The 26,708-nt window shown below is 37.3% G+C and overlaps 1 protein-coding gene across 1 annotated transcript in view; it reads left to right on the top strand.

The window, feature by feature from the left end:
- Positions 1-1,823: 1,823 nt before the first annotated feature.
- Positions 1,824-26,708, top strand: part of PPP4R3A (protein phosphatase 4 regulatory subunit 3A) — a 35,298-nt gene continuing 10,413 nt past the window's right edge. The window contains 10 exon segments of the mRNA XM_032482526.1: positions 1,824-2,809; positions 12,291-12,346; positions 15,423-15,521; positions 19,141-19,758; positions 22,529-22,606; positions 22,688-22,804; positions 23,242-23,397; positions 25,429-25,533; positions 25,535-25,561; positions 25,663-25,765. Coding sequence (XP_032338417.1) covers positions 2,668-2,809; positions 12,291-12,346; positions 15,423-15,521; positions 19,141-19,758; positions 22,529-22,606; positions 22,688-22,804; positions 23,242-23,397; positions 25,429-25,533; positions 25,535-25,561; positions 25,663-25,765 — 1,501 coding nt within the window. The 5' untranslated portion in view covers positions 1,824-2,667.

Here is a 26,708-nt window from a genome sequence, read left to right as displayed (position 1 = left end):
GCCCTAGTCACACTATCATGGCTTCTTTCTGAATAGATGGATATAGCTCAAAATATTGTACATTGCAGGTTCGATGAGATTTCCTGATAATGCTAAGCACCTGAACCTTACAAAATTGTAGCCATTAGCCACATGTGGGAACTAAGCCCTGGAAATTGTGGCTAGTGGGACTACAGAACTGAATTTTAAATCTTATTTAATGTGAAATAAATTTTAAATTTAAAAATTGATACTTGATTTGTTTTTGGATAAAATTAAGTATATTTGAAATAACTTCAGTATGTGAATCTACTTTTAAATTGTAAATTTAGTGAAACCTAAATAGATATTTCCAATGAAAATTCAGCAAATAGAAATATCACTAAAGGTAAAATACACACCACATTTTGAACTTAGAATGAAAAAAAGTAACTCAAAATGTCTCATTAATAATTTGCATTGAAGGTATTGCATTAAACTATCAACTGAAATAAAAACACACAAAGTAAAAGTTGGGTAGTTAAGTTCTATTTGGGGACTTTACTGAGGGCTACAGCCTGCAGGGGCAGATAGCTCTGAGGAATTGCTCCAAAGAGGCAAGGGAGGAGACAAGAATACATTTGAACTTTTTTGCTGGGAAAAACATTTGTCAAGTATAAAAAGGTTACTGCTTATCACAAAGAATAGACATCTCAAATTAATGATTTTAGTACTTCCCTGTGTATGGACAGGTGTTAGAATCTAGGGTCATTGGAATTTTTCCTTAGATATGTATCTTAATTATCTAGAGATCAGTGTATCCAAAGCACAAAATGCTTCCTGTTTCTCTCCAACCTGAATTCCCCTCAGGGTGCACTGTCTGGGGCGACGACTGTGTCTCATGGCTAGATCCTTGTCGAACTGGAATGGCAGGCAACATTTTTTTTTTCTCAACACAATAAAATACATCATTAAAATAAAATTCAGCAGTTTCCACACACTTAAAAAGTGGCTACTATGAACTGTAAAATTACGTATGTGGCTCACATTTTATTTCCAGTGGACTGCAATGACCTAGATGGCCTAGCAAATAGTAAAAGCCCCCCACCCCAAAATGGTGGCTATTATTTGCATGACAGGAATGAGAATGTCATTCCTTTGTGAAAATTAGTTCTTAACGCTGAGAATTACTCATCCTGATTATACAGTACCGCTTCTGTTTTTGTAAGCCCCTCAAGTTCTTTTTGCAACATGGAGGGCTAGAAAATCAGTTCTGATAAAGGATAAAGGAACGGAGGTAGTAGCTGGATTGTAAGGAGACGTTTTAGGCTTGTCACTTCGGGCTTGGTCCCAGGCCCAGAAAATGAACTGTCTAAGTTCGTAGACTTGCGCCCCAGTTAATGCCCCACGGCAGCTCCCAAGACCTGCCGTTGACCTCGCTGCCCAAATATGTGGCCCTTCTCGGAAGCTTTTCAATTTCTTCCCAAAGGAGAATGGCCCGACGCTGCGAGGCTCCGGCATCACCGACCTCCGCACTCCGGGTGCCCAGCCCAGCCCCAAAGGCAGCTCGGACAGGACACTCGCGGGGGCGGGCGCGCGGCGGGAGAGCCCTGGGCCGAAGCCGCCCGGCCTCCGCAGGGTAGGGGCAGCGGCGGCTGGACAGCGAGCCACCGGGGAACGCTGGGGGCGGACCCAGAGCCCGAGACGCAAAGCGCCCAGCGGGCAGGAAGCTCCCCTGCGCACCGAAGCCGGAGGCGGGCTCCACGCCCCTTTCGAATCCCGAGCCGGGCTGATGACGAACACAACGCGCGACGGACGCACACACCGCCCCGCGCTCGTACGACGGTGCGTGCAGGGAGCGCGAGGGAGCCCCGGGCCGTCACCGGCGCGACCAGCGTTCCGCCTCCTCCGCTCCCAGGGCTCCCGCCACCTCGGCAACTCGGCGCCCGCCTCCCGCCTCCGTCCGAGGCCTCCGCCGCAGCGAGGCTCCCGGCTTCGTTCCTGTCTCTTTAAATGGTGGGGCCAAGGGGCCGCCCCTGCAGCTGCTGCCTGGGTGGCCCCGCGCGCCGCTATTGAGAGGCGAACCAAGATGGCGGCGGCTTTGGCTCCGTGAGGAAGACGGAAGAGGCGGCGGCAGCGGCCGGAGGGAAAGGGACTTCCAGTAGCCGGGAGAGCTCGTGCGCCGAGGGGCTGCCGGAGTCTCCTGCGCAGTGGTAGCAGCTGCAGCAGGAACAGACGCCCGTCGGCTTCGGACATTTGAAGCCGGGGAGCGGAGCGCAGCCATCGGCTGCGGTGGGAGGGCCAGGTAAAGGGAAGGAAAACATGGCGGCGGCGGCCTGAGGAGGCGGCGGCGCGGGAAGCGGCTTGACGGAGATCATGGCGGAGGCGGGAGCAGGGCAGTAACCCGCGCCCCGAGTTTCCACCGCGGCGGGGCAGGAGGCCGCGAAGCGCTGCGCTCCCCACTTGGGGCGGCTGGGCTCGCCGGCCGCCTGGACAATAGCGCCGAGGAGCCGGAGGCGAGGAAAGGCGGGGGCCCAGAGCTCGGGCCCTGCGGGGGCCATGCGGGCGGCAGCGCGGTCCCGCGGCGGCCAGCGGCGACAGTGAGGTCGGGGAGCTCTCCGCTCGCGGGTGTTCTCCCGCCTCGGCTTCCGCTTCTCCCGGACCCTCTTCGCGGGCGACTCCGGCGGGGCCTTTGCCCCAGGCGGCACGATGACCGACACCCGGCGGCGGGTGAAGGTGTACACGCTCAACGAGGACCGGCAGTGGGACGACCGGGGCACCGGGCATGTGTCGTCCGGCTACGTGGAGCGGCTGAAGGGAATGTCCCTGCTTGTCAGGGCCGAGAGCGACGGTGAGTGAACCCCTGTTGGCGGGACCCGCGCCTCCCCCGCGGCCTGGGCCACCCCGCCGGTTCTTTGGAGACGGTGGCTTTCTTCCTGCGAGGATGGAGGGGAGGGCTGGGGCTAGGGGCGGCCGCCGCCTCGGGGGAGGGCGGACCCCCGGTGCCCCGGGTCTCCCGGAACTGCTCGGAGAGGGCTCAAAGTGTTTTCTTTGAGTGCCCAGTCGCACTTGCGGGTACGAGTGGAGCCAAGCACGTTCGAGCTGTGCCGCCTGGGAGTGTGGAGAGGTCGGGGGCCTGGGATCTGGAGCCCGGACCGTGCTGTTCTTTTGCACGAGAGTGACCTTGAGAAGGCACTGATTAATTCAATCTCCTGCCTTAGTTCACCCATCTGTAAAGCAGGCATGAAAACTTTCCTCGGAGCTAAGAAAGTTCTTCGCAGTTTCACTCTTTGGAGAACATTTTGCTGTACTTTTTTGAACATTTCTTCTGCATTTTTCCGATCCTGTTGTAGGTTCATGAATCTGGCAACTCTACTCTAGGCAGAGAAAATACTGCTTATGTATTCCCCCTGTGTTAGTTGTCACTTTCGTTAGAAACGCAGAATTTTGTGTGTGGTTTCAGTATGTAAGTGTCCTGCAAGTTTGGAATCATTTTATGGGAGCTTTTTGATTGATTAAATGTATATTCAGAATTTGTTTCAGTTAACAGGTGGAGAGAAGTTGGCGGATACCTTTAAAAATCTTTCCAATCTGCCCTAGTGCTTTTGCTTCACATATTTTGAAACAGCCCTCAAAGTTCAAAGACCAAGTTGTTTGAAGATAAGTGTTTCACGTTTTAAAAGGCTTTCTCCTATTAGGGTTTGCCACTTCCCTCGGTGGCATACTGTGAATTTCACTTAAAGAAAATGTTCACTTCCGGTAAAACTAATTTCAAAATTGTTTCTTCTGAATTTGAAAACCTGTCTTGTTACATTGGCCTATAATTTTACAGTAGCTAACAATCTCAGTGTATTATGATTGTAGTTCTGTATCTGGATTATTACAGACTCATTTGAAGGAACTTTATTGGACTCTATACCCAGAACTCCAATTCTATGGAAGACTAATAAGACTTAACCATTCTGAAATTGAAAAGACATTGCTTTTCAATTTGAATTGAAAAATGGTGATTTGGAGTATATTGCCCACAGGTTACTTTATAAAGTTTATAAAATAACTTAAAACTGGAGAAAACTTATTTCTTCTTGGAGGCATTTAAAGGATTTTGAATACATTGGGTATATTTTTCTGAGGCTTTGTTATTTGCCTTTTAAAATACAAGTTTGAATGTGAACTGTTAGTGTGATTTTGTATATGACTATCACATAGTAACCAACTATTCCAACCTCTCCATTTTTGCCTGTTTGGAAAACTTTTTACATAGTTGGAAAGTATGGGCTTTGTAGGTTCAGTTAACTTGTTTGAGATGAGAGCACGTATAGGTTAGTAAGACATAACTTCCCATTATATGTTAAGTTAGACTCATTATGCAAAGTCCTTTGTTTAAAGTATTTTAAGCACTAAATCGTAATGTCATATTATCATAGGGACTCATACTCTCATAATAATATAGGAACCTTGAGGGTTTTTTTCCATTTTTATTTTTGTCACTTTGGAAATAGCTGCTATCTCCTTCCCTCTCTTTGGAAGTTTGGGACCCTACAATAGAGCTGGTTGGATGACTAAAACAAAATGGCTTTAATTTTTATCTAATAGGGAAAGAGAGCTCAAATAAATTGACTGATGTGCCCTTGTTAAATTTATAAGTTGTTAGGAAAACCAAATCCAAAGAGTGGGTGAATCCAAAGAGGAAATTCCAGGATACTTGTGAAATATTCTGTAAATAGTCTTTGATTTGACGATGAATGTTTTTTTCCTAACAGGAAACTCCAAATAGGAATAATAGTGGAAATTTATTGAGTGTCTACTATGTGCCAGGGATTCTTCACTTGTATTCTTTGATGTCTCCTGGTGTAGGTACTGTTATTAACCATATTTACAGATGGGGAAACTGAGGCTCAGAGAAGCTAAACAACTTAAGATCACACAGCTAGATTAAAAAGCAAGGAAAGTCAGTAATCAAACTGAAGTTGGGGAGAGGTATTTGGGATTGAGTGAGACTTCTAGTCTATGGCTTGAAACTAGTATCCATCATTTAATTAGCATCATTAACTGTTTATAGTGTGTTTTAAACTCCCATATTGTCTACTTGCATTTGCTGCTTAATACTTAGACTCAAGGTTTATTTCAAAGAAAATAAAAACAATTTTTAGCCTAAAGATACTTAAAAGTACAGTTTATCTCAAAGCCACACGTGGGAGTTCTTGTATTGGCTACTAGTTTGGGTTATCCATTATTATGTACTTCCCTCATTCTCTACTACAGGATAATTGAGAATTTTCTTTTTATTGTAATGAGCAAAATGGAAAGTTTTTTCTGGTTTTCCATAAAATGAGTCATTTATCTTGTTAGAGGACCTTATACACTTACTGAAAATCAGGAAGGCAATTGGTACATACAGAGTGAAGTCTCATTTGAAGAGTTGAAATCAGAGAAATCAAAACTAGTGCCTCTAGTAGGGATCCAGCCAGCAGACAGCTTGTTTGATGCCTAGTCTAACAAACATACTCATATACTGAGGTCATGAAAATCTTTTAAAATGAAAAGATTGTATATTAAAAAATACCTCCTAGGATTGCTTTTGAGTATTAACTGAAAATATACACTAAAGTGCCTACCCCAGTACCTAATACATAACCAGCACTCACTCAATCCTTTTTTTAAGTGCATGATCAGAATATCACTTCACTGGCATTACTGTACTGTTAATAGTAGAAAAATTAGTATTGATAACGATGATCCAGAAACACATTACAAATGAAAGGCTAACCAACACAGGTTCATTATACTGCTTAAGAAAAACATTCTAGTATATAACATTCAGGAAACATTCCATAAAAATTGTTGAGGTTTTTAATCTTCTGTTACAGTTTAATATACTGGAAAATTCACTTGTAAAGAAGATATCAATTCCTGTCACTGGAAAAATGAGATACTATAAGTTTCAATAATACAGTTTTGTTTTCGATATCAGCAAACCCATTCAGTCACATTCAGGTAGAATGGCAGTATCTAGTTTGGGGTTTAGAAACGTAGATCCTGGCTTTAGTTTAGATTTAGATAAATACTTAAGGATTTCACAATGAAGAGTTCCAGCTCTGTCCCTCCTGAGTAAGCAGTTCAACCTCGGCCTCTCCAGTACATTGACCTTACCAGTGCTCAAAGCTAAGGGCAGGACTTAGGCACTGTGTTTCGTCAGTAGGAAGAAAACAGCATCACAATGAGGTAATGGAAGTCCAAAATCTTACTGTGTATACTTTAAACCTGTAGTATGTCTGTGCACTTGGAAAATCATGTGGGCCCTCCTGATTTTGTAGCCCATGAGATTATCTTATGTAAAAGTAGTGTAGGGGGAAGCGTATAGTTCAATGGTAGAATGTGTGCTTAGCATGCACGAGATTCTGGGTTTAGTCCCCATTACCTTCACTAACAAAAAATAAATAAAAGTGGCATAGTATTCCACTATATGTATTCCACTCTATACATTGAATTCACACAGTATCCTGTTGGTGGTGTAGAGTAGCATTTCTCAAATTTCCTCTGGATAGCTTTATACTATTAAAATGGAGGGTCCCCAAGAGATTTTGTTTATGTTTAAACAAAAAATACCTGTTGATTATTTACCACATTAGAAATTCAAGCTAAGACTTTAAAAAGTTTTTCTAAAACAAGAATTTAGTGACAGGTGTCACTGTTTTACATTTTCGCAATCTTTTTAATGTCTGGTTTAATTTTTTTTTAAAAAGAGAATTCTCATCTGCTCCTGCACTCAGTCTGTTGCAGTATCAGTGTAGACACTGAGAAATAAGAATGAAAAAGGCAAATAATCTCTTAGTAATATTATGAAAATAGTTTTGATTTTCCAGACCTCTTGAGATCCCCACACTTTGAGAACAGGTAGCATAGAGATTTTTTCTAGGTTTTTGTTTTGTTTTGTTTTTGTTTTTCACTATTACAAACACTGCTAATGACATCTTTATTCATATACTTGGCACCTGTGTGAGGGGTGTAGGACAGTTTCCTACAAGAAGGATTGTTGGACCAAAGAGTAGTTATGTGTTTAAAAGCTTTGTAGGTAAAGACAAATGACCCTCCAAAAAGGTTGTGCTGATGTTTGGTCTTGGTAATAGTAAATGAGAATTAAGGACTTTTTTTTTTTTTTTTTTTTTTGAGAAGTATATGTGCAAATAAACACTTGCAGACCTATCAGAACTTCTTTGGAATGGACTGACAAACATTTGCTCTGCAGGTGTAGTCTTTAGTTCACGTGAGCATGGTTGATTTGCTAGTGGTCTGAATGATAGATTCTGCAATGACAAAATAAATTACGTGTATGGATGCATTCCCCTTAGCCTCATGACTCTCTTGATATTTGTGTTTCCATATTTCCTTCCCAGTAATTCAGGTGGGAAGTGGGAGGGCCCTTCTCAAGTCTTGACATTAGGGTTTGCTGTGTAGGCTTGTCTTTCTCTTGTCTGTGTGACAGAGTGTCTTTCTCAGATGTGTGAGGAGGTGGTGTCTTGGGGAGGGTAAGAATGAATTCCTCTTGGGATAAAGGCATCTGTTTCATTGGAGAGGATGAATGTGTTTCTCAGATAAATTGGTGTGAGGGGCTGTTTTGCATATGTGCTTCAGTTATTAAGGTATACTGGATCTAACCATTATCAAAAGCATGTGTTCCTCTTAATAAGAACTTTACTTCCCTTGATGTCACTTAACGTCTCCTTCTCAGGGTCATTTCCCTCATTTCTCCCCTTGTTATCTCTGGTACAATGCTAAATGTCTCTCACCTCCTACAGTTGAACTCTACATCCCCATTCATAGTCATGTATTACTGCAGTGGAACTCCTGTCTTCACTACTGTAGCTATAGCAGCTGATACAAATAAACTTGTTGGGGGAGGGACTGTGTAAATAGTGTATTAACACTCAGCTGGATCTTTTCCAGTTGATTGGAAAAGTGCTCATGACTTGATACAGTAGAAACCACAAGATAGGAGTGGGGAACCTAGTAGGTCAACTAGAAATAAACTAGAAATGTGTCTTTTCCTTGTTATCTTACTTTGCTCCCCAAAAGGCTGTTTCCCATGTTCCAGCCTCTACAACTTAACTGACATCTTACAGGACGTGGTATTTGAGGACCAGAGCTGGATTTCCTAAAGTGGTATCTTAGACTAAAGCCATGGGATATGGCTGAAATGGGTTTCAGAAGAGATAATTCCCCTTCACATCTTCAGTGGCCCAGGAAAAAAGGAAAACTTACTAACATCAGAGGCTTTTAGTATGTGCTTATTTTTGTGTTAGCCAGCACTTTGGGAGAGAACACTTCAAACTTTCAGTCTGACTTTTTTTTCCTTTCTAGTTATCCCAACACTGTAGTGATACTAAGGAGAGTTTTGAAGCAAATGCAAAAAAAAAAAAAAGTGCTTGAAAAATAATTATATCACTGCCAAGTTTTTTGTTTTGTTTTAGCTGCTGAGTCAGGTGTGTGTTTCTTGAAATCACAACTTGAAGTAGTAACTCCAACCCCTATGCCCTGTGTTGTTTTAACCCCTTCTCTTAAACTTGAAAAAAAATCTTTGTAAGTGTAATACATCAAAAAGGTACGCAAATCGTAAGTATTCAACTTGATGAATTTTTCACAAAATAACCAGTACACTGATGAAGAAACAATGTAACTAGCACTCTGGAAGCCTGTTTCATGTTCATTTTCCGTCACTCCCCCATCAGCCCAAAGCTAACCTAACTTCTAACACGATAGATTAATTGCCACTTTTTGAATTTATGGTATATACTTTTGTCTGAGGCTTGATTCGTGTTTGTAAGATTTGTATACATTGTTACATTCACATATATTTGGTTCATTCATTCATTAACATTGCTATACGATACTCCATTGTATGAATATTTATATTTTAGCTTTTTTTTTTTTTTAATGGTGATACTGGGGATTCAGCTCAGGACCTTAAACATGCTAAGCATGTGCTCTACCACTGAGCTATTTCCCACCCTCAATAGCTGGTTTTTTTTTAAACAACATCCACATGCCATATAATTCACTCATTCAAAGTGTGCATTAGTGTTTTTTAGTATATTCACAAGGTTATGCAACCATCACCACATTAGAGGACATTTTGTCCTCTTAAAGAAGTCATGCACCCGTTAGCGGTCACTACCCGTTTGTTCCTCCTTCCTTCTGGTCCTAAGCAACCACTGATTTACAAATCTTACTCTAAATTTGCATATTCTGGACAAGTCATAAATGCCATACTAGACTATATGGTCTTTTGTGACTGTCTTCTTTCACTTTTGTTTTCAAAGTTTATCTGTTGAAGCATATATTAGAAGTTGGATTCTTCGTATAAATGAATAGTGTTTCATTTTATTTATCCATTCATGAGTTTTTGGACATTTGGAGTGTTTCCACTTTTTGCTATTATGAATAATGCTGCTGTGAATGTATGTGTACACATACTTGTGTGGGCATATGTTTTCATTTCTCTTGGATATATACTTAGTAGAATCGCTGGTAACTCTCTTAGGAACTGCCAAACTTTTCCACAGTGGATGCCTTTTTATATACCCACAAGTGAAATGTATGAGGGTTCCAGCTTCTCCACATGGTTGCCAGGACTTGTCATTGTCTTTGATTATAGGCATCCTCGCTGGTGTGAAATGGCATCTTTTTGTGGTTTTGACTTGCACTTCACTAATAACCAGTGATACTGAGTATCTTTTCATGTTTATTGTCCATTTGTATATCTTTCTTGGAGAAGTAATCTGTTCAGATCCATTGTCCATTTTTCAACTGAGTTGTAAAAATTTGGGTAACAAGTCCATTATTGGATATATGATTTCCAGATAATTTTGCTTGTTCTGTGGATTGTCTTTTCACATTCTTTAAGGTATTTGTAGCACAGAAGTTTTTACTTGTGATTATGTCCAGTTAGCATCACTTATTAATGCTGTCCAATTTTTGCCTTTGGTAGGTTGTGCTTTTTGTGACTTTTCAAGTGGCATTACTTAGTTTGGTTCTGTGACACTAGACCTTGTGCATCTTATGAAATATGATAATTTTTGTTTTAGCAGCTGCTGAGTCAGGTGTGTGTTTCTTGAAATCATAACTTGAAGTGGTAATTCCAACCCCTATGCCCTGTATTGTTTCACTTTGTTATTTATGTAGTTCTCTAGAGATGAATTATTTCTGAGTACATGGTATATTTCAAAGTATTTTTTTTGGAATGTGTTTTCTCATAGAAACTCATGTTTTGAGTATGATTATATGCCAGGACTCATCTTTTAAAAGTATGTTTGATCCATAATGTACTTGCTATACTTTGTGATTTCATTGGGAAATAGTGGAGTGCAATTTTTTTTCTAGTAATTAAACAGCAAAACACTGAAAGAATATTTACAAAGATAGCCGAAAACTTTTAATACTTTTAAGGGACCCTAAGCATGGAGTTCATTTGCTTGTTGCTTTTTCTTGTTATAAATGTATCACTAGACAGCTCTTAATAATTACCAAAATAAAAGTCCATTGATTGTGTGTAAAGAAAATAAGGGGCATTGGAAAATTTATTTTATTCTGGCAAAAGCTGGAAAAAGACAATGGAGATTAAACAGGCTTCTACAGAACATTGAGAATGTTTGTCTGAACCTCAGTGAACCAAAAAGAGCCCAAAGAGATGGGGTGTTGAGGCTATAGGTGGGGAAAATATGAAGACTGTTTGGTTACCTTAAGTACAGAAAGGATAAGAGACAGATTTTTGGTTAAGCAGTTCACCTGTGCCAGACAGTGTGGAAGGATTCAAGTGAAGTAAGGAACTGTTCATGCACACAAGGTGTTTGCAAATTAAGTCATTACAACTTGGCAAGTGCTGTTATTTCTGTATTCAGTGTCGTCTAACATTACAATCACATAGTAGTAAATGGGCATTAAATCACTACCGAGGGACAGCATCATAAAATTAGTAAACAAATTTTAACATAAAAGCAAAACTAGTCAAATTTGGAAATGTTAAGAGCACCCTTTCTCAAGTGTCTAGCCACTATTTGGAATGGTTAAAGCAACTGTTAAGTGTAATACGAGAAGAAATGAAAGCTTTGGATGAGAGACAGCTGCAGAGAAAATGTTGCTTCTCAAGTATCTGGAGCCAGAACTTGCCTTTAAACTGGAACTGGCTGAAACGGGGAGAGGTATAAGTTTAGTCTCAAAAGTTTCTGTTTGCCACTAAACAGTAGTTGTTTTCTAATATTTTGAGTCTTAGGATACTGCCAGGGGAAAAACAAAAAATGTGCAAGTTAGCTTATTCTGAGAAGCAAATTGATTATTTGAAGATGGGGAAGTGTGGTAATTCCTGTATTAAGAAACAGAAATGGGGGGAGGGTATAGTTCAAGTGGTAGAGTGCGTGCTTAGCCTGCATGAGGTCCTGGGTTCAATCCCCAGTACCTCCTCCAAACATAAATAAATAAATAAACCCAATTACCTCCCCATCATAAAATGAAAAAAAAAAAAAACAGAAATGTAAGGCTTTCTAAAAGTGAAGCATAACTTGGGGATGTACTTAGGCAGTGAACTATATCCTTGATGTTTTCAAACATTTGCAAATGAATTCTGTTTTTATTTTCAGTCTTGAGAAAGAGCAGATAACTATTTAAAGTGCTTATTTGCATATTTTAAGTTATTTCTCTAAGTAATACTGTATATTAAAGATTTAATCCCCAATCATCTGGCTGCACACTGTGCTGTTTCATTACCTTCTGCTGCCCAGGAATTGGTAGATTTATGTAGACCATCCAGTCCTGACTTTTCAATCATGTCTGTCTTGTTAAAACTAAGCATGTATAAGAAACAGATTCACAGACATAGAAGACAAATTTATGGTGGTAAGAAGGGAAGAGGAGGTTAGAGGGATAAATTGGGAGTTCGGGATTTGCAGCTACTAACTACTTTGTATAAAGTAGATAAACAACAAGGTCCTACTGTATAACACAGGGAACTGTATTCAGTATCTTTTAATAGCCTATAAGGAAAAAGTTTGGAAAGGAATATATAGCAGTGTATAACTGAATCACTATGCTGTACACCAGAAATTAACACAATATTGTAAACTGACTATACTTCAATAAAAAATTAAAAGTAAGCGTATATAAAGCAAGCATTTCTTAGGTTACAAGTTATTATACTTAAATTTGTATTGGTAGTATTTTCTCAACTCAAGTTGTATGTGCCTCAAATACTCAGAAAAGGAAATGTATGTGTATGAAACGGAGTATAATTTTGCTGCTTTGCAATTATATAATGGAATGTCTTTTTTTCTGTTTCCTAGGTTCTCTACTTTTAGAGTCCAAAATAAATCCTAATACGGCATACCAGAAACAACAGGTAAAATTTTGAAGATGTTGTGTTTTATCTTGCGTAATATTCTCTCAGTTTGGTGATTAGATGAAAATTTACCATCTCATTCCTTACAGTGAAAAATCCGGAACAGATTCTAACATGCTTTTTGCCAATCTGATTCTAAAATACAATTCTGCCAATCTCTATAGCATATAAGTCATTTAAAAAAAACTTGCTTTGCGTTAAGCTAAGCTTACGTTCCCAGATGTTCAACCAACTGGGCTTTAATTTTCACAAATTAAACTAAAGCAACAGTTTTCTTGTTTCTACCTAAAGGGAATTTAAAAAGTGATCACTGATGGAATAATCAGCTACTAATACAACTAAATGGTAGAGACTCCCTCCTTTGCTGTTGTAAATGCTAGTGCGGAAGGAACATTCATCTCTCTGTACAGCAACTCAATGTAAATAAGAATCTGATTTCTTACATAGCCTGAAAAGGACCTTATAATGATGTAACAACTTTTAAGACTACTTTCAGTTTGAGTATATTCTTTCTTGTAACCTTCTGATATGCAAGAGATATCTTTCCTTCACATAGTGCCTATCAGCACATCAAATGGTATTTATTCAGAATACAGACACACAGATAATAGTGAGTGCTCTACAAAGCCAGTGAAATCGATGTCAGTCCCCTCATTATCTTGAAATTAACTTAAAATTACCAAAACATTTATATATATTACTTTATAAATTTATAAATAAAGATAAAGTGCTTTGCTTCATCATTGACCATTAAAATACTACTAGAGGGAAGTTAGTATTGTTTTTATTTTGCACATTAGGTGATGTCTAAGGATTGTGACTTTCTTGAGTTCACACAGATAGTACCTAGGAAAGCTGATACTTACTCCTAAATTTGTTTAATGGCAGTTTATTCATCCAACAGGCCTTGGTACAATATGAAATGTTTTCTTGATGGTTCAGCGGCCTGTTAGCACTTAACTGCATTTGGTGTTCTTAAGAAAACTTTCTGGTTTGATAGAAATGGCTGGAAACTAGAGTATTTTGTTTTAATGTTCTGTACTTTGTATTTCAAGGTTTCAGTCAGCTAAAGAGGAAAAGCATATCCTAAGAAAAAGAAAAGATGAGTCTATTTTGAGGATGAATGGACAAATCTATATATCTTAATAGGTTGTTGGACGATAATCAAACAAGATGACTTGGTGAAAATTTAGGTTCCTCAAGAAAAAGAGAAGAGCAGTTCCTAAAAATTTTCAAACTAAAAATTTGTGAAATGGGTAACTGAGGGCATATGTCTAGTTGTGCCCTGATTTAAGCCTCCAAATGATTCTGAATATACATTATAGCAGAGGAGTTGCTTACAATTGTATTAATAAGCCTGTCTTATTACTAATGTGATAGTGGTTTTAGGCTTCTTCAATTGGTCTTGTGTTATCACCAATTTTCATAACAGTATGTATTAACCCATTCTGGAGACAGAAACCAAGGCTTAGGGAGGCTACCCAACTGACTATAATTTCTGACATGTTGTTGATCCTACAGTGTTAATGTAAATTATTTTGAGCTTGAACAGCTAGTCAGTCACTGTGGAACAGATTGCTTGCCTGGGATCTGTGATTGGTAGAAGTCCTTAAAGATAGTTAAAAAGGGGTCTTTGAGCTCTTAAAATTCTGAGTAAGACTTGTGGATTTACCCTCTTGGTAATGCTGCACAGCCATACAAAGGATCATTTTTTTTTTTACTTCCGGCTGACATCAGTTTTATTCATTAAGAGACTACTGGTCTTATGATTGACAGTTATATAATTGACTGAATAGAGTTAATGTGTGTTAGCAGACACGTTTTTAAACATGAGATCCATTTGTGCAATAAGAAGTGTCCTTGCCAAGGTAGTGAAAAGTATTAGAAATCAAATAGGTCCTTTAAGATACGTTAAAGATAGTTAGTCATGTTTCCTCCTCAGTACAGGAACCTTTCTCATCCAGATAGATGCTTAGCCAGGCTTGGCTTGGCTCCTTTCAGTTACTTACTAGTCAGATTTAAAAAAAAAATTTTTTTTAATATTGTGTTCAGATCCATCTAACCCTAATTCCTACTCCTAGTTCTCTTTGGACCAGCTTGAAAAGTGCTACATGATAGCTGTTTCATTAGGCTTCTTTTTCAAATGTAGCTCTCCCTAGTGCCATCAACAATTCTTATATAAAATGATTCATAGATCCCTCTTGGAGAAGAGGCCCCTTTCTTGAAATGGTTAATTGCTCTAAAACAGTGTACATGTATATTTATAGTCAGTAAGTGAAAATATACCTTAGACCCCATAAATATTTTATCACCATGCATATTGTAGAATACAGATTATTTGTACTACAGGAAATCTCAGTATTGTAATGTCTTGCTGAGATTACATCTTTTATGTTGTAATCCTTTACAACATTTATTAAATAGTTCAGTAGTTTTTCAAATAAACTTTTTCAGACAAACTTGCATTTTTATCATTAAAAAGTGCAAGTCTGTCTGAAAGGAATGAAAGGGTGGTAGGTGGCAGGAACATCTTGCTTCTTGAACCACAGCACTTTGGTAAAAATTAAAAAACCTCTGTCCAGATAAATGCTCACATATTACAGGTTTACCCAATAATTTCAAGGGCTTCATGGGCCTTAAGCACCCCACATAAATAAAAAACATCTGATGCTGACAATGAGAAGAGAGGAGGAGGAGCTATGATTATTAATCCCATCCTCCTAACATGCCCTAGTTATTGAATATTGAGACTTCCTCTTTGGGCATTTTGACTAGAGCATAAAATGTAACCTAAATGTGCAAGCAAAGTTTGTATCTTTTGGTACACTTACATTGTGTGCTCAATTTGTAGTGCTTTTTATATATTGGTTAAACTTCTTAAGGAGAACATTGCTTTCATTTTATACATTAGATAAATCGAAGTATGAAAAGGCATCGCTAATTAATATCAATGTTGCAAAAAGTAAAAATGAGTATTGTTCTCAGTTCCGTGTTACTTTGTTCACTTACCTTATACTTTGAAGTAGTTTGTGATAATATATATTAATTATTCAGACTTCTTTTTTTTCCTCTCCAGGACACGTTGATTGTGTGGTCTGAAGCAGAGAATTATGACTTGGCCCTTAGCTTTCAAGAAAAGGCTGGATGTGATGAAATTTGGGAGAAAATATGTCAGGTAATTTTAAAATTTTGAAATTTTAACACGTTTTCTTTAAATATTTTGGATTTTTTGCTGTGCTTTAAGCATACCCCAAATTTTAGATAGACACATTTCATATAGATCATTTAAATTCACTAGGAAAGTTCAGTTTACTAACACCAAACTGCCCAGCCCAGATCTTTGTTGAATCTCTAGAGTTTTATATCTAGCTACCTTTGAGAGCTCTTCCATGAATGCTCACTAACATCTCAAGTTTTAAGTCCAAAACTGAACGTAATCTCATTGAGATTTGTTCATTCTCCCATGTGCCTCGTCTCAGTAAATGCCATCCAGTTGCTGAAACCAGAAACTTGTGGGTCCTGTTTATCCTTCCTCCATCCCTCGTATCAATTCAGTCCCTCAGTTATAAATCTTAAATGGATTGACTTATCTTCATTTTCACTTGCTATTACAGTTTACTAAGCCACCATCATTTCTTGCCTGGTTTATTGCTTTTATGTGGATTCATCTTCCCAAATCTGTACCACAGCTAGGGTGATCTTTTTTCAAGTATAAGTCTGATCATGTTACTCTTTGTTCAGTAACCTCTTGTGGCTCTTGACTATATCTTCAACCTTATCTTGCATGTTCTCAGTTGATTCTGGAATTCCCTAGTGATACCTAGTCTAGTGATAATCATTTCTACTGTCTTTTGTGATTGGTCATTTTTTATGCACTTTTGTGGTTAAAGCCATTGGCTCTTATTATGGACCATTGCATCCTAAGGACACTTTTTCTATCTCCATGTTTATTTATTCTGGAGAATAAATAATCTTCAGCAGATTCCTTAATTCATTGGTTCTCAAGGTGTGGGTCTCAAACCAGCAGGATAAGCATGACCTGGGATCTGATAGAAATGCAAATTCTGAGATCTACTGAATCAGACTCCACGAGGAGGTACCAGTAATTCTATTTTAACAAGCCCTCTAAGTCAGATTGTCTCTATAAAGGCCAAGATAGTAAATACTTTAGGCTTTCTGGACCATGCAGTTTAACAGCTATTCAGTTTTGCTGTTGTGCTGCGGAAGTAGCCATAGGTAACATATACATAAATGGATGTGGTTCTCTTCCAGTAAAATTTTATTTACAAAAACAAGTGGTGGGCCAGGTTTGGTGGCTGTTTGTCAACACCTGCTTTAGGCGATTTTGCTGCACCCTGAAGTTTGAGATCCACTGCCTAAATAGAAGCTGCAGTGTTCTTAAGGCACAGTTCTTTAACTTGTAGAATTATTTCTACTATATATTCTACTCAGCTGTGTTTGTCATAAACTAACCTGCCTATTAAGCTGTCCTTTCCTTCTCTTAACGTGAAAAACTAGCATTTATATTTATGCCTTCTTCATGCTTTTTCTTTGCTTTCTGTTCAGTACAGTTTTTACAGTATGTTCCTCTAGATTTTGTCATACGGAGTTCTCCATAGAAAGAGGTGAGATAATTGAGCTCGGGGTTTGCTGAAAGCACCCATAATTCAGACAAATCTTGTTCTCCTTCATCTTTGTGAGACAAACAGTTCCGCCCTGGACACAGTCTTCTATTAGGTGAATATTTAAGTCATACCTGGACTCAGCCTGTTACTATCATGCCTGGCTCTCTTAAAATTGTCAGACCTTCACTGTACTTTCCCTTGGTCTGTGATACCATACTTTTTCAGTTATTTTCTCTTAGGGCACAAGTAGTAGTACTTGTATACTTTTGTCTACACTAACTTTCCTAGGAATCACTGGCTACTTTAGAATCTTTTTCTGATCTACTTCTCCAACTTTTACATAGTTTATGTTCAAGATGTCTTTTTTCAATGACTTTTTCCTGTCTGTGCTTCTCAATTAATTTATGGTTCGTGGCTTATTCTAGGAAATTTACCACATTTTGCTTTCTGAGATCTTGTGTATTTATTTCCTGAAATCTACTCATTTTTTGATCTAGAAACAACTAAAAAATCTCCCTATTTTCTAGAATCCTTCTTGATAGCAGTTATGTGTGGGTGCATCTCTTTTCCCTAAGATTTAGCCTTTCTCTTAAGGAAAGCTCTCTCCTAGCTTAGTCTACTTTCCTTTTTAAATTTTCATTCGTCTATTGCTCGTTTTGAAAGTAAGACTGAAATATATTTGTTAGATTTTTACAGTTCCACCTTGTTCTCCTGGGCAGATCAGATTCTAAGAGTATCCTAAACATAGGCCTTTTTGATTATCCTCTTAGCCTTCATATTTGCCAATTAACTCAATAGCATTTTGATCACAATAAGGGTTCTCCTTTTAATTTAGTGTTTAATAAAACCCTACCATTTTTTCTGTAGGTAAAGCTTGAATATTAGGAGTTTAAAGCTGAGATGAGAGCTTATATAATTAAAAAAAATCCAGCGCTAACTTGAGACCATGCCACGTGTAAGCCATCAACGTGCCTAGCCTCCTTTCAGTGGCACTGTCCACTAGGTTGAGGTTGAGACGGTATACCTTGCAGTATATTTCAAGACATATTCCAGGCCTTCTTTCCTTTTAGTATCCATCAATATCTCTTAACTGTGCTGAGCAATTTTAAGTTTCCTGGACATTTCTTTTAAGGCCTAATTTTTCCATCCCATTACCATTCAACTTGGTTTTATGGGTAGCTTTAGTGGCAGTATCTCAAATTATAGGGCTGAGAAAGTAAAACTCATTTTATTCCAAAATATGTCCTTGACTTTTTGTAAAAAAATTTTTTTACATTAAAATTTGTTTAATTGTGAAGATTTCTAAGTTAATCTTTTTATAATAAAAGCTCCTACACAGGCATAAATTTGGGGTTTGACAAATTTCAGGGCTTCTGGGGGGTCATGAAAGGTTCAGGTTTGGGTGTGTAGAAAGGAAAACCTCCTTGATTTGGTTACTTAACTTTAAGCAGGTATTCTTAGGGGATAGCTCTACTACACATAGGTAGAAGTTACTTTTTATGTGGTTTCATTTTTGTGTGGGTACACCTTGTTTCCCACTCAGTTTTTCTTAATCATATTTTTAGGCTACCAGCCAGCATTTATACAACATCAGTGACCCCCTTTGGTACAAAGCCAGTTTGTACATGCTCTCTTGGCAGTTTTTTTCTAAATTAATTAATAATAAGTTTTTTTTTTATTGCTTTCAGTTATATGTCTTCTAAGCTCACAACATTTGCTTGAATTTTACTTAAACTTTGAGGAGTTCTGTGGTGCTATACCGGGGCACAATGCTAGGAATGTTTGGGGTTTGCCCTGGTCTTTGGAAATGTGAGAAGATGCTTTACCACCAGGCCTCTGTATTATGCATCTGCAGGACACTGATAGTCACAATCACAGTGAGTTGAGGGTATCCTAGAATGTTTCTGTTCCTGGTTGACCTTATACTGATAAGGAAGCTCATTCTACTTCTGAACTTTGAACTTCCTTCCTTAAAATTGATAGTGTATGTTATTTGTAGAAATGTAACTTAGAAAGTAGGCAATTTTGTCAAGTTTGAAGAAAGTTCTAGTCTTAAACTTGAAAATTATCATTATAGTTTTCTTATAACATCTCTTGTATTCATCTAGGAATATCACTTAGATTTGCTTTGATTATATTTTGTCAGCTATCATAAATCTTGTTTAATAGGTTCAAGGAAAGGACCCATCAGTGGACATCACTCAGGACCTTGTAGATGAATCTGAAGAGGAGCGTTTTGATGATATGTCATCACCAGGTTTAGAATTGCCATCTTGTGAATTAAGTCGCCTCGAAGAAATTGCAGAACTTGTGGCATCATCCTTACCTTCCCCCCTGCGTCGTGAAAAACTTGCACTAGCACTGGAAAATGAGGGTTATATTAAAAAGCTCTTAGAGCTTTTTCATGTGTGTGAGGATTTGGAAAATATTGAAGGACTGCACCACTTGTATGAAATTATCAAAGGCATCTTCCTTTTGAATCGAACTGCTCTTTTTGAAGTTATGTTCTCCGAGGAATGTATAATGGACGTCATTGGATGCTTAGAATATGATCCTGCTTTATCACAACCACGAAAACATAGGGAATTTCTAACTAAAACTGCCAAGTTTAAAGAAGTGATTCCCATATCAGATCCTGAGCTGAAACAAAAAATTCATCAGACATACAGAGTTCAGTATATACAAGATATGGTTCTACCTACCCCTTCAGTCTTTGAAGAAAATATGTTATCAACACTTCACTCCTTTATCTTTTTCAATAAGGTAGAAATTGTTGGTATGTTACAGGTGAGTTAGATCATCTTTTTTTCCTACTTAAAAAGATACCTTTTGCCTTTAGCAGAAATAATTTACTGTTCCTTTTTAGTATAAAAATTGAAAATTTTTGTCTAAAGGTATGTATTTTGTTGATATTATAAGAGATTATAATATATAATACTATGGGACCAGAAGGTTGTATTTGGGTTAGGGAAGGTGAATGTAAAAAGAATCTAGCTTGAAGAAATTACAGGGAAATGATCTTAATAAAACAATTGAATGTAGAATTTTAGGGATATTAATCAATTAGTTATGCAAAGAGCAGAATAGATTGGAAGAGGAAAGAAAAATAAAATAGAAGCCAAGAGCTCTGTCATTAAACATAGAATATAGATTCTGTAGAAGTTATAGAACTCCTGGGAAATTATTAAAGGTCCAGTTTTAGGGTCAAGGGAATATAGCAGATGTTGGCAGGTTATAGCTGGATGGCTCCCTACTAAAAGGCATGCTTTCGTAATGGATGAGAGTATGGGGAGTTTAGACGGGAATGAGAGTTTACGCTCTGCTTGTCACTTAATAGGTATGTGGCTTGGGTGACTTTTTTAATCTCTTAGAGCTTCAGTTTCTTGATCTTAAGGATGGTAATATTAGTATCTATCCTCTAAGGTCATCTGAAGATTAAACAAGATGCATGTTTATAAAGCAGTGAACATTATATAAGACTCTTGAGTATTAATTTTAAGTATCTATTAATAATTGCCTGTTAAACTCCACATTTTGTTTTTATAGTATTCCCAGTCTCACAGGTATGGTGTTTTAGGGTGCTTGTATCAGAATTGCCTAGGGTACAGTTTGCTGGATTCTGTACAAAACACAGAATCTAAATCTCTGAGATGTAATCTGCATTTATAACACCCTCAAAGTCAGAGTCTCTCAGTAAATTATCCCATACTGTGTGAATTAGTCTATTCCGACTGAAATCGAAGTTTGCACAGTGCATGCAGAGATCTGTGAGTTGCACACTTCCCATGTGTTTCTTCAATGCCCATGATGTTGTAACAGTAACATGTGATATGATTTGAAGGACACTATCTTGTAAGACCTTACTTCTGATCTACAAATAAATTAATTATTTGACCTGGATTTGTTAAGTTAAAGAGGCAAATAAATGTCAGTGAGAGAGCTGCTTGATAGCACAAGCTATGAATAAAGCAGTAAGTTTAATATTTGTTCCTTTTTAGAAAATTGCTATATTTCCAGTGACCCTGGCTTTGTTACCTTTAAAAAATACACACATACACACATACATATATATATGAACTTAAGTAGAAAAGTTGGTTTTATCAAAACTGCTTTCCTGCAGCTAGTGATATTTCCAGTTCATGTTGACTAATTTGACATGTTTTCCATTCATTTAAGACAGACAAATAATATAGGCAATACAATCTGGTAAGTACAACAGTAATCCTCTACACAGTGTATTGTGGTTGATAATGGAAGAAGGGGTCTGGTACCAATTTTCATTTGTTCTTTGATAAGGAACTAGTTCTGTTCTGGTCTAGTTTTGATTCCTGGTTTCCTTGGATAGTCCTGAATGGTACTGGCCCTTTTCTTTAGCTCCCTGTGGTTCTCATTTTGTTACGTAGGGATTTGTCACTTTTGTGTTTTCTTGGCCTTCATACCTGTAAAATGCCAGTTTTAATCATTAAGTATGAATAATTTTCAATTAAGTCATTGCTTCCCTACAATATGCTCTGTAAAATGCTGGCTGCCAGTGCTGTTGGTCTTTCTGTTTCTCCTGATGCTGAGCATTTACATCTGAAGTGCTGCTGTGAAGAAAGGAGAGTTTTATGAATTTTTTGACAAGGACTAACTAAGGTATAATTAAAGGTCTTACCCACCTTGTACACAAGCATAACCCTTACCATTGACTGATTTCTGTGTAATATTGCTAAATATTCTTAATTCTCTATACTTTGGTACCCCCAAGTGAAGCAGTCCAGAGAATCTTTTTTAATCATTTGATTTCCATTTCATGGGATATATCTGAGATGGATCTTGAAAATGAATGCTATTTGATATATGGCCTATTTATATGTTGTAGGAAAAGAAGGGAATAACTAAATAATTTAGTCTCATAAAAATGTTTCTTGAGCACCTATAGCAGTGGATATGGAAAGTTTATTAACTAGTGGGAGGTTTTATACACTCACATACATACATACATATGTATTTCTACTAGCAGGGGTAGTATGGAATTAAAATACAACACATTTGTAATTAAAAATAGTGATAGGAAAAACTGAACAGGCAATCAGGCTCTACCTGCTGTGACTGGGCTTACAGTTAAGGTAATGAAACCCTGTGAAAATGAGGGGTCTCCAAACCATGGCCCATAAGTGGTTTTGTAAAATGAAGTTGATGTGACACAGCCATGCTCGTTCCTTTATGTAGTGTCTGTGGCTGCTTCCCTCTAACGACAGAGCTGAGTAGTTGTGGTAGAGACTGTGTGGCCTGCAAAGCCTAAAATATTTATAATGTGACATTCAAATACTTAAGAAATAGAGCCCTGCCAAAATATAAAGGATAATGTTTCTGTATAAATCCTGTTTATCCTTTAATAAAACTTTTTAGTTTTTTCCTTCTGTCTTTTAAAAAACAGCATTGCCAGTACCATCTTTCCTTTCTTCCAGTTAGGAAAAAGTTATTGAAATTTATATCTTCTATAATAGCATTTTGAAAATACATTTTATTACACTTTTACCATTAGCATAATGAAATTTATCCTTTGACTTCACAGGAAGATGAAAAATTTCTGACAGATTTGTTTGCACAACTAACAGATGAAGCAACAGATGAGGAAAAAAGACAGGAATTGGTAAGCAATTTGATATTATGAAGGGCATGAAGCTAAAACAACACACCATTTATATTCACTTAACCTTTTTCCTAATTTCAGGTTAACTTTTTAAAAGAATTTTGTGCGTTTTCGCAAACACTGCAACCTCAAAATAGAGATGCTTTTTTCAAGACTTTGTCAAACATGGGCATATTACCAGCTTTAGAAGTCATCCTTGTAAGTTTGTTTCTCCTTATATCTAATTACCATTATATTATTAATCCACAAAAAGTATATTTTTTATGTAACATGCGAACTATTTGATTATAGCCAGTATTTAATATCAGCCGTGTATTACATAAAGTTAAAAAGCTATAAAATTCTAGTATCAGAGAGTCCTTGCACAGTACTAAAAGGACACTTCCAGGAATTTTCCATATTTTTAATAATTTGTTAACCTTGCAGCCTATTAGTTGAAATGTTAAAGTGGAAAAATAAACAAGAACAAAAGAAAGTATAACTTTACCCATAGAACAACAATTTTGCAGCAGGATTTCCTTGACCTCTCTTTTTTATTGAAATGTTTTCTTACAATTTGTTTGGTTTGGGATTTATATAACCGTAAGCTCCATATTTTTATGATTATAGGAGAAATAAATGCTTTTTATCTGCAGGGCATGGATGATACACAGGTGCGAAGTGCTGCTACTGATATATTCTCATACTTGGTTGAATATAATCCATCCATGGTACGAGAGTTTGTCATGCAGGAGGCACAACAGAATGATGATGTAAGTAAGAAGTTAACAGAGCAAAAAATAACCAACAAGGTAAATATTATTTGCACTAACAGTAAGTATTTATACATGGAGAGCTATAACTGTATTTATTACTCATTTTTTAAAGGTTTAAGTAGTTGATGTTTGAGAGAAGTATAGCCATAATATCATGGCTTATTCTTCCCCTAAATTGGCTCCTGTCTCAGTTTATAAATTGTGTTTTACAGCATTTATTTGCTAATGCTCAACTAAAATTTCTTCTTAAATTTTTGAGATTGTTTCTTAATTCTGAAGTTAACTTGTTATGTTGTCTTGTTTAAATCATTTAATCAATAAATTTTTCTTCTGTACGTGGAATCATGAGTAACTTCCCTGGGAAGCCATTGGCTTTGCTAGGGTTAGAGTCTCAAATCATCAAGAATGATGAAGCACGGTCCTTTGGAAAGTATTTAGAGTGCTTTCTTTACTGCCTGACCAACCTTAGGAAACAAGCTGTTGTTTGCGCGCACGCGCGCGCACACACAGACACACATACAAACTCCATCATTTAGAGTCAGAGAATGTATCCTGATAATGTGAAAGGTGTTCCTGGAGTATATGGTACATGGCACATGTGGCAGCCCTAAATGTGTGTGCTCTGTTTTATTTTCAGATAATTAAACCAGTGATTCGATTGTTTTTTTTTCTTCCTTCCCACATAAAATCTTGGAAGTAACTTTTTACTTAAGAATGAACTAAGATACTCTGCCTTCATCTCCTTAAGGGAGGGGGTAAAAAGACAGCCTCTTAGGAAAAAAATCTATGCAGAATTCCAGCCTTTTATATTTTTACAAAATGAGAAAATAGACTTTTTATTTTTTTAAAAAATCTTAATGTGATGTTAAAATGAAATAAAATGGAGGGGGGTATAGCTTAAGTGGTAGAGCACATGCTTAGCATGCACAGGATCCTGGGTTCAGTCCCCAGCACCTCCTCCAAATAGAAATGAATAGACCTAATTACTTCCCCCTCATTAAAAAAAACAAACAAACAAAAAAACAGGTAAAATGAAGTGGAATGCATAGTAACTTGTATATTTAAGACTTGTTTAAAAATTGTAATGTTAGGGTAGGTGCAGGCAAGTGCCAGTTTGAACTGTTGAATATTTTGTCAACATTTTGCTGTTATAAAATAGTCCTATCTTGAAAACCAGAATATATATATTATTAAAGATAAAGGCTATCCTTGTTGGCCCTGTAACCCCCTAGTTGAACATACATTGATGTACTTCATTCATATACAGTAGTCTTCATGATTCCTAATGTTGATCGTTATTTCCATGTACTGTCTTCATTTCCTCTTTGTCCATCCTGCGATTGCATATATAGGCAGGAGCAGGGATTTTCTCACTGAATCCCTCAATTGTTGTTTACTCCTTGGGTCAGTAAAACCAATCACAGTAGAGCATCAGGGAAAAGTAGCAGTCCCACTTTTCTATGTCATTTGGAATCTCTATAATGTATTTGTTCTCCTGTTTGCTCTCTAAATTCCATAATCTAGTTTTTCCCAATTTCGGACATTCAGGTACAACTAATTTATTCTTAAATTTATTTTAAATGGAAATGTTTTATTATTTCCATAAATGGAGAACAGATACAGTTATTATTTGCCGTAAATAGAACGAATCTATAAAAATGCACTGAAAAAACAATGCTTTAAATTCTAGCTAAATGTTAATGTTAAAGCTATGAACTGAAGGCCCATTAGCTTTCTTCAGAAGGGAGAGTTTGTTACCAAGAGGTATAAAGGATCTGTTAGCACCAAAACAAACTTTCTTTTTATTTTAATCAGGAGGATTTAAAGAAACTTTCTTTTCTTTCGGTGCTATTTAGTGTAATGTGCCTATACCATACTATTGGGAAACTGCCATGTGTCTTATTAAAGAAGTCAGTCAATCATTTAATTTTATTTGCAGTTAACAAGATAGCTAGAGCTAGGTGTATGATGTATAAAGAGCTAGGTGTATAGTGTATGTCATAGTATATGCTTTTCTCATTCTCTCTCATAATAAGTGATCCTTACTATGTGTATTTTTCTCACCAGGATATTTTGCTCATCAACCTCATTATAGAACATATGATTTGTGATACAGATCCTGAACTTGGAGGAGCAGTCCAACTTATGGGCCTGCTTCGAACATTAGTTGATCCCAGAAAACATGTTAGCTACTGCCAATGTAAGCCATGGGCATTTTTCTCTCTTTCATACTAGTATAATTTTTATTGCTGGTAGGAACCAATGCAGTTAAAGTTCATGGAAGTGTTTTTGATTCCTTAGAAAACAGAAAAGACTGAATTTCTGGGTTTCTTCTACAAGCACTGTATGCATGTCCTTACTGCCCCCTTACTGGCAAATACAACAGAAGACAAACCTAGCAAAGGTAAGAGAATACAAGTTGTTAAATAAGTTCTTGTTCTTGGATTCTGAAACTCAAGAGTTGGTATTAACACAGAAGCCTAATATATTTTCAAAAGAGGTAATTTCAAGGTAAATTTTCTTTTAAAAGTGCTATCAGAGGTAATAGAAATGTAAAAGAAGATACTGGAGATACTTGTTGCTTTTTTTAGAATTTTAAAGCAATTTTTTGTTGAAGCAATATTTGTATTTAGTTTCCATTTACATTTGTGAAACAAATAGAAGGAAGTAGCTATGAGAAGATTCACATTAAGTTATTTGTACTCCAATGTGTAGATAGAGCAAAGCTTATACTCAGTATTAAGCTGTTTTTATTTGCATTGGGGATTATTACGAGGTTAGGATTGTTTATTTCTGCATTTTATTCTTTTAGCTTTAGCTTGTGTGTGTGTGTTTGATTTAGAAAGTAGTTTTAGGCTCTTCATTAGGAAATTCTTTATTGAAGCTTTGAGAATAAGTAAATTATTTTCTTATAATGAATTATCAATATAGTATATTTCACTTATAATACCACTTAGAAAATAAATGTTAAATTCACCTTTTTTGGTGACTCTAGAATCAAGTCTTGGAAACGTGATACTCATTTTTCCTATCTACTTTATTCATAGTAGGTAAAGCTTGAGGCTTCTTTTGAAACCCCCATGTTCAGTTCATCAAACATTTATTGAGAACCCATTGTGTGGAAGGCACTGTGCTATATATATAATCTTTAGAGATTAAATGGGGGAAATGAAAAAAGTGAGTAATATAATTTTGGAGGCTTGCTGCCTGGTGAGGAAAATAAGCCAGCAGTTATAATTCAGTGTGGACTCATGTGCAGTAAAGGAGGCTCAAAGCACACTAGACTCAAAGGAGCTGAGAGTAATTCCACCAAAGCCAGTTGGTGTCTGGTAGGACCTCCTATGATA

Source organism: Camelus ferus, chromosome 6 (genome assembly GCF_009834535.1).
Source record: "Camelus ferus isolate YT-003-E chromosome 6, BCGSAC_Cfer_1.0, whole genome shotgun sequence".
Lineage (NCBI taxonomy): Eukaryota > Metazoa > Chordata > Mammalia > Artiodactyla > Camelidae > Camelus > Camelus ferus.
This window is presented reverse-complemented; position numbering and strand designations above follow the sequence as displayed.